General features: G+C 38.0%; 1 protein-coding gene across 1 annotated transcript in view; it reads right to left on the bottom strand.

Annotated features, from left to right (window-relative positions):
- Positions 1-5,818, bottom strand: part of CDK15 (cyclin dependent kinase 15) — a 92,459-nt gene extending 86,641 nt beyond the window's left edge. Inside the window, exons 1-3 of the mRNA XM_036254664.1 lie at positions 5,696-5,818; positions 4,661-4,810; positions 4,371-4,465 (exon numbers count right to left, since the gene is read on the bottom strand). Coding sequence (XP_036110557.1) covers positions 4,371-4,465; positions 4,661-4,810; positions 5,696-5,818 — 368 coding nt within the window. The remainder of the gene's footprint in view (positions 1-4,370; positions 4,466-4,660; positions 4,811-5,695) is intronic.
- Positions 5,819-17,879: the final 12,061 nt, after the last annotated feature.

A 17,879-nucleotide genomic window follows, 5' to 3' on the forward strand; every position in this document is an offset into this window, starting at 1 on the left:
GTGTTACCTCAAAATATTAAAAATTGAACTTCCATTTGACCCAGTGATCCCACTTCTAGGAATATACCCTAAGAAGCCTGAAACACCAATGAGAAAGAATATATGTACCCCCATGTTTGTAGCAGCATTATTTACAATAGCTAAGATCTGGAAACAGCCCAAGTGTCCATCAGTAGACGAATGGATAAAAAAGCAGTAGTACAGCCCTGGCCAGTTTGGCTCAGCGGTTAGAGCGTCGGCCTGCGGTCCGGAGAGACCCGGGTTCGATTCCCGCTAAGGGCACGTACCTCGGTTGCAGTTTGTCCCCGGCCCTGGTTGGTCGTGCGAGTGGCAGCCACTCGATGTGTCCCTTCACGTCGATGTTTCTCTCTCTCTCTCCCTTCCTCTCTCTCCCTCCCACTCTATCTGTACAAAAAATGGAAAAGTGTCCTCGGGTGAGGATTAAAAAAAAAAAAGCAGTAGTACATATATACAATGGAGTACTATGCAGCTGTAAGAAAGAAAGATCTCTTATCCTTTGAGACGACATGGAGGGACCTGGAAAGTATTATCCTAAACGAAACAAGCCAAACAGAGAAAGACAAGTATCATATGATCTCACTTATTTGTGGAATATAATGAACATAACAGTCTGAGGAATGGGGTAGTCCCAGAGACGTGGAAGTGGGGTACAGACTGACAATCCCCAGAAGAGAGGGTGGTGGAGGAGAGATAAACCACAGAACTTATATGCATGTCTGCATGAACAATGGATATGAACAACAAAGCTGGGGACAGGGCAGGGCAGGGAGGGGGAGGGGGGAGTAAGTGGGGGGAAAAGGAGAAACATCTGTAACAAAAATTAATTAATAAAAAAATAAAAATACAAATAAAAACTTAATGATCAACATTTTTTCCAAAATGATTTACTCAGATTATAGCTCTGTGAAATTCTCTCCACCCACTCCAAAAATCTTTTTTTGTCAAGTATGTTTAGAAAATGCTTTATATTTTTAATTTTTATTACCTTTCTTAGATAGTACTGGTATACAATAACATTTTAAAGATGTTGACAGCACCTACAATAAGGATCACACTTTACTTTCTTCTAGGGTTCCCTGTGTCAATTTGACCATGGTAACTGTTTCAGTGAAACCTCTATTAAGGTGTCTCAGAATCTGGGTTCTGTAGAACATACTTGGATAGATGGGGCACCATGGACATTTCCAATCTTCCCTTATGGGTTCTGACTTAAGTATTATTTAGGTATCTACCTCATCAAATAACAGAATTCTCTTATCTATTCTAGTTCCTGGATTTTTTTCTTCATTTAACTCTTTAATCTACTGGGAATTTATACTGTATACTTTTGCCTTTCCAAGTTGCTAACAATTGTCCCAGCTCCATCTGTTGGACTGTCTCCTTTTCCTGCTGATTTGACATGCCACCACAATTATATATGAGATCTTACTAATGAATTTGTGACTATCTGGACTTTTTAAACTCATATTTCTTTGATCTGTCTTTTCTTATATGTGTGCTACACTATTTAATTATTGTAGCTTTTGAACACATTTATAATACACAAGACTCTAAATTAGCGAATCATTGACATCTTTGCACTATTAGATGTTCTAATCCAAATATCCTTACAACAATCCCTGGAATGATCCACAGGACCCCATATATTAATCCTACTGCAACTGCATCTTCTCCCTATCCTCATCTGCTTCTACTCTTCCCTTCCAGTGCCAGGCCTGCTCCTGCCTCAGGGATTTCTTACTTGCTGTTCCCTCTGCCTGAAGCTCTCTTCCACAACACATGTGCACAGCTCACACCTCCGCTGCGTCAGAGTCTCTGTTCAAGTGATCCCTTCTCAGTGAGGCCTCCTCTCATCACTCTGTCAGCTCTGGCACTCCCTACCCCTCTTCCCTGTTTTATCCTTTTTCAAAGCACTTTGCACTCTTTGACAAACTCAATATTTAACTAGTTTATTGCCTATCTCACCTCCACTAGTATGTATACTCCATAAGAGCAGGGTTTTTTGTCTCTTGTTCTCAGATGAATCCTTATTGGCTAAAATAGTGCCTGGTACATAATAGGTGCTTACAAATATTTGTAGACTGATACAGGTGTATGAAAAAAATAAAATGAATGCCGTTTTGGCTCTTTCTTTGAGTTTTTTATATCCCTTAATGAATCTTTATATAAATCCTGCCCATTTTTGTTGTTGCTACTGAGTGTTATCTCCCCTACTATATTTTCTTTTAAATGGTTATTGCTAATACTTAAAGACAACTTTTGATAAGTGTATTTTTATTTTGTAATTGATCTTACTGTTTATCATACTACTTTTGATAATTTCTTAGATGATTCTCTTGGGTTTTTAGGTAGACAATTCTATAATCCACAAAAATGATATTCATTCTTTCTTCCCTTATTGTATTAACTAGAACATTAATGATAATCTTTAACTATAAAAGATAATTGGCATTCTTGTCCTATCTCTAAATTAATAGTGATGTCTCTCTAGTATTTAATAACAATAACAAAAAAGTGTGTGGGCTATTGATATGAAATATTCTACATCGTAGTGAGGAAGTATCATCCTATTCCTATTTTGCTCAGAGTTTTAAAAACTGGTGATTGATGTTGAATTTATCAAATGGCTTTTTGGCATCTATTTCTATGATATTTTTAAACTTGTTTTTAAATTATAAATATAATGAATGCCTTTGTGCTGAGAAATAAAGTGAAACGTTTTAGTGATCTTTCTTTCCCCATCCCAGTATCAACCACTAGAAGTATCTATTTTTAATAATTATTAGTGCTATGCACAAATTTTTACATGTATAGTAAGTACATTTGAGTGCTTTTTTTTTCTAAATGAGAGCATTTTGTTCTGTAACTGGTTTTTTGTCTTTTAAAATATTGGACATCTTTCCATATTAGTAGATCTATCTCATACTTTAGATGGCTGCATATTAGTTCTTTGTACGGTGATTATTTAGCCAGTCCTTCATTAATAAATATTTGTGATCAGGTTTTTACTCTTTCTATTATAAATCTTGCCGCATATAATCTTTACATGTATCTCTGGTGCACTTGGACAAGTATTTCTAATGTATTTTTTATCCTGTTACTAGGCTGAGTTCTCTAAAGGAAATCTTACATTCTTGGTTCCTAAGATAGTCCAGGGAAGTATATTAAATCCTGTTTCTACATAATATATATATTTATTTATATTTTGATGAGATAAAAGCATTTTATTAAAAAAAACTGTATTCAATTCTTAGAATCCCTCTACATAATATATTTAAAATATTTCCCCTAAAATCCTGTTTTAACAAGTAAACATACATATTAACATAAGTACTAAGATGATGAATATTTAGTATTGTCATATTTATATTAAAATTTTTAAATTAACATTTGACCACTATTGAGCCATTATTATTCAACATTGATGTGACATAAAGAAATCAGACCTCCAACTTTATTATTATTTTTTTATTAAAAAACAGTGGAATTTGTGGATATTTCATGTATGTTTAACAGTTATTGTTAGCCAACATGAGCATTTGGCTTCTGGATTAGCAGTATTTTTATTCTCCAGCCATTCTATATATTTTAAAAGTATAGAAAACCCAAGATTAATCATTTGCATATTATAGAAACCAACTTCAGTTTTTCTATGAAGAAAAAAATGAATGAAGGCGCAAACTCGGTTGCTATTGCAGATTCCTGTTATGTTTTAGGGAGGGACATGAAAAACACTTTAGAGACATCTTACCAACTGCACTTCCTACCAGGCAAAGAACAAGTTAATTGTTCTTTGATCAGTAGTAGAGGAAGTCTACTTTGAAATGAATAAAAGAGAAGAAAAGTTGATAAACATCTTAGGGGGCTGATTTTATTTCATTTATTTATTTTTTATTATTTTTTTTAAAATCCTTACCTGAGGATACTTTTCCATTGAATTTTTTTAGATAGAGTGGGAGGGAGGAAGGGAGAGAGAGAGAAAGAGAAAAAAAAAATCTATGTGAGAGAGACATATCAATTGATTGCCTCCTGCACAACTCCAACCAGGGTTGGGGATCGAACCTGCAACCTGCCCTTGACCAGGAATCAAACCTGCAACTCTTTGGTGAGCGGCCAATGCTCTAATCATGGAGCCACACTGGCCAGGGCTTAGTGGGCTGATTTTAATTGGAGCAGGAGAAATTTGGTTTTCTTTAAAGGCTATTTAAATCATCATGTCTCTCCCTATTGACCACGGTATCTTGCACAGGTCCTGAACTTCTGCTTTGTGACACCTGGCTTTACAAGGTCAAATCAGGGGCGGGGTGGGATCCTCATCTCTAAAATCTATCCAGCTATGAGTCACTTACCTGCTAATCCCTTTGTAAACTGTAGCATAAGAACCTTCACCCAGCTTCTCCAAGTTCAAGTAAGATGAGGCTGCTCCAAAAGGGAGGCTCTTCCTCTGCTTAAGGGAACAGGTAGGGGTGAGAGGCGGGAAAGAAAGAAAGAGGACTTTTTTAGTGTTGACTTTTTTCCCAGAGAAATTTGCCAGAGTGTACTTGGAAGGTCTGCTCAGTAATTGCCCTGGAAATAGGGCCAGCCTCCCTAGACAAGCACACATTAAATCCTTCTTGATCAACATCAGCTGCTCACTCACCCACTGAAAGCCCTGCCTCAGATCCTCTTCCTGAAAAGACTCACTGTTACTTCGTGGCCTTTTACTCTTGAACTTCCGGGCACGGACAGTCTGAAGTCCCCTGGGGTGAAATGAAGTCATGGAACATGATGCTTCTTTTAGGTCTGTTAGCTAGGGAAAGAAAGGAAAGTGCAGGAATAAAATTTATGCAAAGTCAAGATTTAGTGGCTGACATAAACAATTCTTTCTTTTTTTTTTTGCCTTTATCTTTTTCTTTCTTTTCTTTTTCACTTTTCAAATATTTTCTAAGCTTCTGTACCCCCAAAGGCACCTTTCCTGAAAGTCGGATCATTTAAAAAATGTTAATGATCTCAATTGTTGAAACACTACATTCTTTCTTCACCTAAAAATATGTCTTTAAAACTTAGGTAAACTACCAATGGACACAGATAACAGTACGGTAAAGGTGTAGGGGGTAGGGGATGGGAAGTGGGGGGAGGGAGTGGGGAGGAGGGTGTCAAGAGGGGAAAGAGGAGGGAAATCTGTAATAAAAATTAATAAATTTAAAAAACAACTTAGGTTAACCTAAATTTCTTTGATGGATGGTTTTCAATTTGTCTCTTCACTCTTTTTTTTTTTTTTTTTCCATGTCCTCTTAATTTATCACTTTGGGGAGATAATTTTCTAGTATGGCACTGCTAATAACGATGAGCTAATTAGTGAAATTTTGAATTCACAGCATAGAAATACTGCAGCTTGCTTTTAAAGGCTCAGCTCTGTAGTTTAGTACTGGAGAGATTTCAAGAAAATAACAACTGCTTTCTCGACCTCAAGTCAATTGAGTTTCAGGCAGCCCAAAGCATATTATTATTTTTACCCTTTTGGTTTACAAGAAAATCCTCAAATTTGATAACAACAGCCATAAATTCTCTGTGACTTTAACAGAAATTTCTTTTTATTGGACCTACCGCAGAAAAATCAGACCCTGCTACAGATAAGGGAGTCTCTGCACTCCTTGGTTTATCAATAAAGACGCTGCTCATGGGATACAAATACCTCGATCTCAGCCTCCGTCGTCACAGGCGCACTCCTCTGACAGCTGTGTGCATCGCCTCCCTCCCAACAGCGATGGCAGCTGCATCCAGGCTGGAGAGTCTTTGCGCACAGCTCTTGACCCATAATCTTCTGCGCTCAAGGAGAAAACTCGCACTTGAACCTCTCCCTCCCTGCCTCTCCTGCCCTCCTTCACTCCCTTTTTGCCAGAGGTCAGCAATGCTGGAGCTTTCATATGACTCACATGAGGGCTCTGCAGAAGCAGCCTCATGACTTCAGCAGTTTTTCCTTATCTGTACAAGAAACTATACATTGGAAAAGTGGCTGCCTGCACTCATATGTGCACAACTGAACACATGATGGCTCATATTGGATAGAAAGAAACTTGGCACAGTTAAGGTTCATATTCCAGCCACAAGTTAGTTCTGTTGGTATGCATAGTTTTTATGAATTTACATTGCGCATCCATGTAAATAATAATGAGATTTATTAGGCTTCCCTGGTGCTAAAGTGGACATGTTGAGAAGTATTTTCTCCCTGACTTTTATCTGAGAGCATTTTGCTTTTCAGACTTTAAAATATATTTGCAACTTAACCAATTCTTAGTAGTCAAAAAAACCACAGAATTATAGAACAGGAAGAAAGCTGACAATAACTACTCCATCTCTGCACCTTCAAGAATAGTGTATCTAATATTCCCAGAGGGATAGTCATTCATTTCATTAAAAAACTGTCTAGTGAGTACCTGTGTTGTTCTTACTATACAGATACAGTTACCCACTAGTAGAAAGAGAGTTCTTCTTTTCTTCTCTCCTTCCCTCTCCCCTTTCTTTCTTTCCCATAAATATAATTAATATTTACTATATTAATAGAATGGCATGTGAAGGATCTAACTTTGTAGTCTTTGAACAGAACTCTTTACTCTCATAGATCCCTAAGGTCGGTTATTGCCACTATAATGTACTAATCTGAGTGAGATAAAATGTAGGACACACACACACACAGAGTCATTATCATAAAGGAAAAAGTAAGGCATATCTATTATCACAACAATATTTATGTATATTTGACATATGAACCTCACAACAATTTAAATAACCTTTCAGGTAATTTAGTTATGAGCATGTATTAAACTTTGATTTCAATATTGCCACAAGACAAAAGACCAGGAACAGGCCAATTCAGAGTCACTCCAATTAGAGACATGTCATTTTTGTGCGTGTGTTTTTTTTTTTTTATCCTCACCCTAGGATATTTTTCCTTTTTTTTTTTTGTACAGATAGAGTGGGAGGGAGAGAGAGGAAGGGTGAGAGAGAGAGAAACATCGATGTGAAGGGACACATCGAGTGGCTGCCACCCGCACGACCAACCAGGGCCGGGGACAAACTGCAACCGAGGTACATGCCCTTAGCGGGAACCGAACCCGGGTCTCTCCGGACCGCAGGCCGACACTCTAACCGCTGAGCCAAACTGGCCAGGGCTGTGCGTGTGTTTTTTAAAGGTGACTACTTACATTAATACAAAAGATAAAATAACATTTGGTTAAAGACGATTAAACTTTTGACTGACAATCAACAGAGAGTGAGAAAAGCTAGTTTCTCAGAATATTTGCTAATTCCATTAGAATTTATTATAATTACATTATATTTGACCAGAAATACTGATTTCTTCCTAAAAGGAGGTTGTGAATTTCATCATATAAAAGTTACATCCCAATGTTTGAATAGTTTTTCATTATCACCCTCTAATTATCATAACTTTTATAATTTTTAAATGGTCAGTATACTTATTAGCCTAGGGGGAGAGTCACCGAAGTCACAAGTTGCTGAAATATAATAGCCTGATTTTTTAAAGAGCTAAAATTCTCTGTTTAGATACTAGAATGGGCTACTGAGGGAAACTGTAAAAGATTCTTCAGATTTTTCAAAAGTAAAATATTTTATGGTTTGTTGTCAATGAAAAATATTAAGTGACTTCTTAAGATGTGTTCTAACTCTGTGTTTGAAACAATTTCTGGTACCAAAGATTTCTGAATAAGGACAGAAGTCTTAGATGATTTAAGTTTGAATTGTAAGTCAGACCCAGTTTGTGTGGCCCTCCAGGTTGGCCAGACCTTCCTGAGAAGCCTGGGCGGCTTCCTGGCAGGAGAAGCCCACAATGCTGTCTTGAAGCATGGCCACTGTTACTGCTACCTCCCGCTATAAAAGACCCAAGAGGCCCCACCCAAGAAGCTGACCACAAGCAGACCCCGCTGTGTCTGATTACCAGCCTAAATGGACAAGCAGAGGCTCTGGCTTCCCCAGCAACTTCCTGCAAGGGATAGGAGATACAATGGAGAAATGCAGGAAGGCCCATGGAGTGCCCTTCCTCTGTGTGCGTTGTACATTGTGCGTTGTGGAGCTGAAGCCAGCTCAGACGCATGTTCCATGTATTTGCTCTCCCTCCTCTTCCCTTCATTTCTGCTTCCCTGAGATTGCACATGACCACTCCCCCTCAAAGTTAAGTGTTAGCATATAAGCTTTGATTTGAGGCTCTGTTTCCAGAGAATCTGTGTTATGACAAATGATTGCCATTTTTTAATTAGTAGTAAAATTATAGGTTATTAATAATTTTAGGGTAGCTTCTCCCACCCTACATTTTTTTAGTCCTTTTTTTCTTTCTTAATTGGTGTGTATTCAAACTACAATGTTTAGTTGAGAGTTTTCACTTTTCCAATCTTTGCATTCTGCCTTTATTTAATGTAGCCAGATTATTAGGAATTATGGTCTAATTATAACTTTTCTAGAATATGTAGGTTTTCACAAGCACTCAACAGACAATAAAATACATGAGAAGTAATGTGAAGTTTGTGTCAGAAACATTAAAAAGAATCCATCTACATCCATACAATAAAGTAGAGCTGTAAAAAACAAAAAGGATGACTTGTAAAAAATATGACTTACAGTGATCATCAAAATATGACTTACAGTGATCATCAAAATATATTAAGATTAAAAAAGCAAAATGCTTTTTTTTTTTATCCTCACCTGAAGACATTTTTGCATTTATTTTCAGATAGAGCGGGAGGGAGAGGGGGAGGAAGAGAGAGAGAGAAACATCAAATGAGAGAGACACATTGACTGGTTGCCATCCACACGACCCCAACCAGGGCTGGGGACAAACTGCCAACGAGGTACGTGCCCTTAGTGGAAACCAAACCCAGGTCTCTCTGGTCTGAGGGCCAATGTTCTAACAGCTGAGCAAACCAGCTAGGGCAAAACAAAATGCTTTTGTATGTTACCTTTTGTGGCCCAAAATGAGGAAAAATAAAGTGCAGTAAGGCCCTGGCTGGGTGGCTCAGTTGGTTTGAGTGTTTTCCCATGCACCAAAAGGTTGCAGGTTTGATTCCCAGTCAGGGCACATACCCAGGTTGCAGGTTTGATCCCTAGTCAGGGTGTGTATGGGAGGCAACTGATTGATGTTTCTTTCTCACCTCTCTCTCTAAAATCAATATAAAAAACATATCCTCAGGCGAGGAATAAAAATAAGTAAATTAATAAAGTGCAGCCAGTAGTTGTACTAAGTAGTTACTATTATTATTTTGAAACTCTTATTGGTGTATTTTAGAATTAAACAAGTAATTATGCTAATGTTATTAAAACTAAACTTTTCAGCATAAGAGATAATAGACATAAATTTCAAATTAATCACCCTAGCCAGTTTGCCTCAGGGGTTAGAGCATTGGCCTGCGAATTGAAGGGTTGCAGAGTTGATTCCCAGTCAAGGGCACATGCCTGGGTTGCAGGTTTGATCCCAGCCCTGGTCAGAGTGGTGTGGGAGGCAACCAATTGATATGTCTCTCTCACATTGATGTTTCTTTCTCTCTCTCTCCCTTCCTCCCTCCCTTCCACTCTATCTAAAAATCAATGAAAAAATATATCCTTGGGTGAAGATTAACAACAATAACAAAAAATTAAATATTAAAACAATTTTAAAAAGAAATCAAGTAAAAGTATGTGATCTTAAATTTAATTTGGAAATATTGGTATGAACTTATATTTTTTTCTTCAAAACAAAAAAGCTCTACCCAAAAGATCTACAAAAGATCTACAAATAGTGACAACTCAAGAGTGATTAGCAACCCTAGTGCTCATTTGTGGTCTCTAAATACTATTTTTTTTTTATTAAAAAAAGAAAACCAAGCACCTATAGAGAAATGATGGCTGAATGTCTGGAGCATGAAATCTCAGAAGTCATCAAGATGTCTTTGGCTCATCTTAAGCCAATGGGAATCCTGTCAAAAGCACATAGGAGCCAACTTGAAGGGACTCTTATTTTGCTTAAGATAGGACAATTTGAATATAAAAATAATGACTGTAATGTATTGACCACACAAAATATGTAAAATATATACCTTTATGGTGATTATGAACACAAATGGGTAACTGGAGGTTTCTAGTGCATCAACTCATTACTCTGAATACTGATAAAGGGAGGAAATCAAGTATTTATTTAGTCTTTTCTAGACAAATTGTTTTTCCAGGGTTATCAAATAGTTAATGAGGAGAAAATTCTTCTTCATAGAAGATTTCCAGCTAGTAAAGGAAGAAGAAATGACAGAAATAGAAATTCACTATTATACTATCCCTAATGCAATAATAGATTAAACAATAGTCATCAATGGATGCTAAAATTATTAGGTGAAAGATGAATAAGGAGCTTTGCAATGAAGGGTCAAGTGGACACCATCTGAGTCCATTGATCAATCTTGGCTCCACTAAATTTAAGACATCTAGAAATTATGTGCCTCCTGATGTTGTACGACACAGCACCACCTAGGATTTTTTTAAAAATCCTCACCCAAGGACATAGTTTTATTGATTTTAGAGAGAGAGGAAGGGAGAGAGAAAGAACCATCAATGTGAGCGAGGAACAGCCATCGTTACCTCTCATATGCTACCTGACTAGGAATCAAACCTGCAACCTAGGTTATGCCCTGATAAGGAATCAAACCTGCAACTTTTTAGTGTACCAGAGGACACTCCAACCAACTGAGTCACCCAGCCAGGGCTGATGTATATTTGACTAAAGAAAAAAAATTTAGTCTGACTCTAATCAAGTGTTTAGATCTCAAACCAAATTACAAGAAATACAGGGGACAAAGAAGTTAAATAACACTACAAGGAAGCAACAGACAAATCAAAAAGGATGAATAACCTGATTTCTCTAACAAATCAATGGCATAAAAAAAAAAGATAACTCAGAAGTCTTAAGAAACACAACAGATACAATATGTAAACCTTGTGTAAATCCTGATTTGAATAAATCAACTGTAAAAACAACATCCCCCCCCCCCCAGCTTTATTGAGGTATCGTGGACAAATAAAAATTGCATATATTTAAGGTATACAAGATGATGTTCTGATTATGTTCATTGTGAAATGTTTACTACAATCAAGCTAATTAACATATCTATCCCTGTGCAGAGTTAACTTTTTTTTTTTTTTATCCTCACCCGAGGACATTTTTCCATTTTTTACTCAGATAGAGCGGGAAGGAGAGAGAGGAAGAGAGAGAAACATCAATGTGAAAGGTACACATCGAGCGGCCGCCACCCACACGACCCAACCAGGGCCGGGGACAAACTGCAGCCAAGGTACATGCCCTTAGCGGGAACCGAACCCGGGTCTCTGTGGACCGCAGGCTGACGCTCTAACCGCTGAGCCAAACCGGCCAGGGCGAGAGTTAACTTTTTGTGTGTAAGAGAACAATTAGGATCTATTCTTTTAGTAAATTGCTAGTATATGATACAGTATTGTTAACTATAATCACCCTGCTGTATATTAGATCTCCAGGATTTATTTATCCTGTATATCTGAATTTATATATACATACCTTTGACCAACATTTGCCCATTTTCCCCACTCCCCAGTAACCACAGTAAAATGACATTTCTGAAACAAGTATGAAAATTTAAATATAATATTAGATGATATTAAGAATTTATTTTTAATTTTGCATGGTAATTATGTTTGAAAACAATCCTACAGTTAAAGATGCATACTCAAGTATTTATAGTTAGAATGATATAATTTCCTTGCTTTAAAATATTCCAGAAAAGTAATGTTGAGAATAAAAAAAACAAAATTGGTAAAAATGTTGATTGTTTAAACTAGGTGATGGCTTAATGGAGGTTCACTTTTGTGTATTTAAGACTTTTCTAAAAAAGAAAGAAAAAAAACAATATTCTTAAAAACACATTCACATGAAATCCATATATTTGATTATTTATTCATTTCTGCCTACTTCGTGTGTGTGTGTGTGTGTGTGTGTGTGTGTGTGTGTGTGTGGCTTTAGATAAAAGTACAATCATAGTTTCACCACTGAAGGGGTTGTTGTCCCACTGCAAAACAGAAATCAGGAGAGGAGGCAAAACAAATTCAAAAGGTTCACTGAAAACAGATGGAGGAAAAGAAGAAAGGGGTGGGGGGAACTTGATGCACCAAGGGAGCATAGATCAGTGACAGGATGGCTCCCTGAAACTGCTGCTGAGGTCTGGTTTACATAGGGCGGGTTCTTCAAGTAGGCACAGGGGGAGCTCTTTGCTTTTCAAGTCCCTGCTATTGGCTGGTATCTACCAGAGCAGGTGCAGAGCAGAGATCTTTGGGGTAGTACCTATAGAGAAACTTTAAACTTATCCATGAGAGGCTTTAAAAAAATAATAAATGAAGAATATTCCTATCTGTTTAAGAAAGGCTCAGCGTGTCTCAGTGGCAGTAGTAATAATATTAACAGCTTGCTTTGCATCAACTCCATGCTGACCCTCCAACTCCATGACAATGTGTAGGCAGCATTATTATCCCCATTTAATCATAAGGGTACTGAGTTTAAGAGAATTTATGAAACTTTTCCAAGGTTACTAAACTAGAAAATAGTAGAAAATATTTATAAAGACTATTAAATTTTACAAATTTTACTTAATGGTGAGACACGGATGATTGTATTTGTACAACAAGCACAAATACTGTTTGGTCTAATTTCTCATTATTTGGACTAGATTTAAATTAGTTATTATATTTAAGGTGAACCAGTAATAGTTAAGTGACTCTGTTCATTAATCAAAACTCATGTGACATGTCTTGGCTGATTTGACTCAGTGGCTAGAGGACCGAAGGGTCTCAGGTTCGATTCCCGGTCAAGAGGCACGTACTTGGGTTACAGGTTTGATCCCCGACATGTGTCTCTCTCACACTGATGTCTCTCTCTCTCTCTCCCCCTCCTTTCCATTCTATCTAAAAATCAGTGGAGCATTGCTGGTCTGACTCAGTGTATTGAGCGTCATCCCATGGACTGAAAAGTCCAGTTCGGTTCCCAGACAGGAAACATGCCTGGGTTTTGGCTTGATCCCCAGCAGGGGGCGTGCAGGAGGCAGCCAATTGATGCTCTCTCATCCATGTTTCTATCTCTGTCTCTAAAAAAGTCAATAAACAATAAAAATCAATGGAAAAATATCCTTGCGTGAGGATTAACAAAAATAAAACAAAACTCATGTGACATCATCTTTGGTCCAAATAAAAGCTACAGAGTATGATTCTTAAATCACATGTCCTCCTTCTTCCTGGAGTAAACTTTTTTTTCTAGGTTTGCTCGAAACTTTACATGCTGAGAGTGCTGTCTGCTGACATTAAGCAGAACTGCAAGCACATGGTATCTGGGTCACCTTTGCAACTTTACGTGCATTTGTGGTCCTTCTTTACATCATATTATTATTGCATATTAGTATGCTATTTGTTTACTTGTACTTAGCTTTCATGATAAAGTTGGTAGTGTAAGTTCCAGTGTTATCTTCTATTTACACTGCTTTCAAGAAAGACTAAGGTTCAAAACTAATGAGTTAATGAAAAAATATGTGGAGCAAGATGGCCATGTTTCCAAATTTCACAAGTTCTTATTGATTTAAGACCATTTCTAGAACCCTTGGGAATTTCTGCTTAGAAACGCCAAATGCCTCAGTTACCAGTTTTCTAGTCTTAAATTCTGTGCTCCTGGCTGTAATACTAGATTCTGTCTCAACATTCAGCCTCTCCCCACATCCTGGCCTTCACTTAGAAAGAGTAGTTTAACCTGTTGTGGATCAAAACCGTGAACTACAGATGGGACGCTCAAGAATGTTGAGTGATTCCATATGTGTAGGTCCACATTCTAAAACTACTGCAAAGTAATGACAGGTTAAAAGAGACATTTCACAGGCTGGTAAAGAAATCTAATTGCAAGGTGTTCCTCTGACAGAATGGTTTAGTTTGCGAAACAACGCAATTATACTGAACAGTATACCTAAAAAGGGCCCTTTGTCTAAAACTAGATAGGAATCCTTGGGAATCTGTAGATGTGGGGAAAGTGGAAGACTCCCTACTTCCAATATAAACAAAAAATAAAATTATGCTTCCACAGATCCGATGTTTTCTGTTGTTATTTGCATTTATGATTGTTTGTTTGTTTTAATTTTGAGTCAATGCATTCAGAGAACTTTTTAGAAATGACCTGAATTGATGATTTCTTGCCCACTGAAATGGAAGGCACCAATTTTATATTTAATTTTCCATTTTCAACATAAGAACATGGTTGTTGTTTTTTTTATCCTCACCCAAGGACACTTTTCCATTTTTTGTTCAGAGAGAGTGGGAGGGAGAGAGAGGGAGAGAGAGAGAGAGAGAGAGAGAGAGAGAGAGAGAGAGAGAAACATCGACATGAAAGGGACACATTGAGTTGCCGTCACCCGCACAACCAACCAGGGCTGGGGACAAACTGCAACCGAGGTAAGTGCCCTTAGAAGGAACCGAACCCAGGACTCCCTGGTCTGTGCGCCGATGTTCTAACCACTGAGCCAAACCGGCCAGGGCAACAGCATGGCTTTTTAAAGAGTGATGTAATGTTCTTTTAGTAAAGAATACATTTGTAAATATAGGACAATCAGGTCCCTGGGTGAGGCAACTTGTTACATATTTAGTCAAAGTCTTCCGTCAGGGGAAAAAAGTGACAATAAGGCAAACACATGGTCTACTTGTATTTACTCATAACAATTCTGTCATCAGAAGTATTAAATAATTTGCCCAAAGCCACACAAGAAAGAAGTAGTGAAACCAGGATTTAAACCAAGGCAGAGCAGCTTCAAAGTCCATACTTTAAATCTGCTTGACCACTTTCCTTCTTGATAAAATTAAGAATTGGGAGATAACCAGAGTTCCCATGCCTGTTCTTGGTGCTCCCTTCTTACTAGGCAGTTCCACCCAATATGGCTACCATTTTTAAATCTGTTCCAAACAAACCCTTCATGTACCGTATCTCATTTAAATTATGTGATATACATATTTAATACCCCAATTTTAGATGAGAAAACGGGATTGTCCAGTTTCTTAGAGTGCACGTGTCCGAAGTTAAACTCACTGGTATTGATTTTAGGATCTATGCTCTTCACCATGTCCCCACACGAGTACCTCGGTGCTGTGAGTACCCTTTTCCCTGACACATAGTGGGTCCATCAACTCAGCACACAGGAATTGTGTTTCTTGGTACTCAGAATGGTATCCTAATCCATATGAAGGCATTTTCTCTCTGACAGGAAATGCATCATCCCTGAAAGTAGAGGCTGAGGTGAGTGCCCTCCATCTGCAGTTTCAACTCCACACCTCTCTTTCTAGCAGCCCCTCACAGTCAATGTACAATCAGAACAATTAGTTCACTATAGAAGGGCTCAGGCTGCTGACTAAAGAATAATGATACCTTTGTACAACTTGTCATTGTTAATTTCTGTGAAATACATTAAATGCTCCCATAACCTTCTTTAATATTGCCCTAAAGTTTCTTGCTGTTAGTCAAGTGACAACTTGGAAACGCATCCTTTGTCATGCTATAGAGTAGCACATGCCACACCACTAGAAGCAGTCAAGTTTTAGTGTTTGAAAATGTCTCCTGCAAGTTATTATTACTTTAAAATAAACATTTATGTATACAAAATATACATAAATACAAATACAACTTACAAAAACCTAATTTGTAAACTTCTGATACCCACGAACTGTTTGGTGGACCCTCTGTGACTCCATCTCCCCATTTCCATCCCAGGATGCCTGGCCCCTTCTAGTCCAATTCCGGAAAGCAGCCAGCCTTATGCCAACAGCACCACTCGGTGGCCAGGATGGAGAACTGGCCAGATCAACTTTTCATCTCTCCAAACTTCTTTTTCCTTTAGAGAATACTCCCCCCAAACCCTAAGTCTCTCCTCCCACCACACATTCACCTCCCTTTTCTTTGGGCTTTGCAAGTCACAGCCAAGGTGATGCCGCCTCATGCAATCTCTCAAATTTATACACACCCTTTTACAAAAATTCTTTTCTTAATCCCACACAGTTACTTAATAAGTTTTTCTTATTCCTTCAATTGCTTTTATCACATTCTTAAGCCCAGCAGTTACTAGGGCAGGGAAAACCAAGTCTCTAAAACTTCAAGGGTTTAACCAACTTTAAAAAAATTAAGCATTTAAAAATCTGTGCAGATTTGATTAGGCCTCTTCCCCTCAGAACGATTTTGTCCTCTCCAGCTCCCAGCCCACAGGAGCCAACTGGCTCCCAGCCATGGTGGAGTCTTCAGTAACAGCCAGGGAAAATTGATGGAGCTGGGGACTAAAAGTAAGAAAAGCAAATTTAAAAAAAGAATATAAAGATATGAAGTGGGGAGGGGAGGAGGAGCAAGAGAGAGAGGAAGGAAGGAGAGAAAGAAAAGTGGGGAAAAGTTTAACCTGGGGGGCCTCTTGTGCGGGTTCCTTCTTCAGTGCTTCCCACTGGGTGCCCCAGATAGGGATAAGACAGAAGGGGACACACAAGTCGATAATCAAGACATATCAAATAATAAATGATCTTAATGTAATATCTTTAATAAACCAAAATTTAAAAAATTAAAATGTCAAAAATCCATAATGAACAAAGTACAGTATCAACATTTTAAATAAAAATGAGCTACTGGCCCTGGCTGATTTTGCTTAGCGGTTAGTGCTCCGGCCCGCAGACTGGAGAGTCCCGGGTTCGATTCCCACTAAGGGCACATACCTGGGTTGCAGTTTGTCCCCAGCCTCGGTTGGGGTCCTGTGGGTGGCAACCACTCAATGTGTCTCTCTCACATTGATGTTTCTCTCTCTCACTTCCTCCTTCTCTCCCTCCCACTCTATCTGAAGATAAATGCAAAAAAAAAAAAAAAAGTGTCCTTGGGTGAGGATAAAAAAAAAAAACAAGCTACTGCTGCTGGTTTTATAACCCCGTGTCTCTGTGCAAAAGGGAACAGTCATTTCCAATCAGCCAGCGGTTCTGCCCAGTGGCTGGGGGGGGGGGTTCCTGGGGTCTCCCCCCTTCCCACCTCCAACCCAGCCTTGGCAGGACCAGCTGATTTATGAGGGTTGACAGTGGTGTGTCAACAGACTGGCAACTTGGGGTTTTACATATAGATGTTTTTCCAAAGTGTTAGGCATTTATTAACTTTTTCCAATTGATTCCAAATATGAAAGGCTATTTTGATAAGTGTACACATAAGGGTGCACGTATTTCTTATTGCCTCAGGCTCCAGTATGGCTGGATCCCACGCTGCTTCCCACTCACCTACCCCTTCCTCTCTGCACTCCAGAATCCCACAACTTCCATCTAACTCTTCATCCTTGTCCCTTAAAACCTGTTCTTTAAGTACCTGCATCCATGAAAAGGTACTTAATACCAAAGGCTTTGCCTTCTCTTTTTTAAATTAGAAAGTATTGCAAAAGTATTGTTTTCTTTTTTTCTCATATTTTTCATTGCAAATGCACATTATATGAACATCATAAATCACATAACATTGAAGATTAGTCCAGGAACTAATACATTATTTACCTCACTGTTTCTATTGGAAAACATGTTCTAAGTTTCAAACAATTCACTTGTAAATAAATATTTGGCACACTATTTTTTAAGTTGGATCTAAATGTTTTCTTTAAATGTTTACAATTTACATGTTGTACATTGTTATACACACACAAAAAGAGGCCCTTTAGCCCAAACTACTGCTCTTTATTTTCAGCAAGGAAAATAAAAGTGACTGTGATGCTCAGCTTAAGAAGTGTAACATTATTAGGTATCTATTACATAAAAGTAACTCAGATATAGAAGAACATTTTATAAATACATATATT

The sequence above is a fragment of the Molossus molossus genome, unplaced genomic scaffold, assembly GCF_014108415.1.
Source record: "Molossus molossus isolate mMolMol1 unplaced genomic scaffold, mMolMol1.p scaffold_m16_p_11, whole genome shotgun sequence".
Taxonomy (NCBI): Eukaryota; Metazoa; Chordata; class Mammalia; order Chiroptera; family Molossidae; genus Molossus; species Molossus molossus.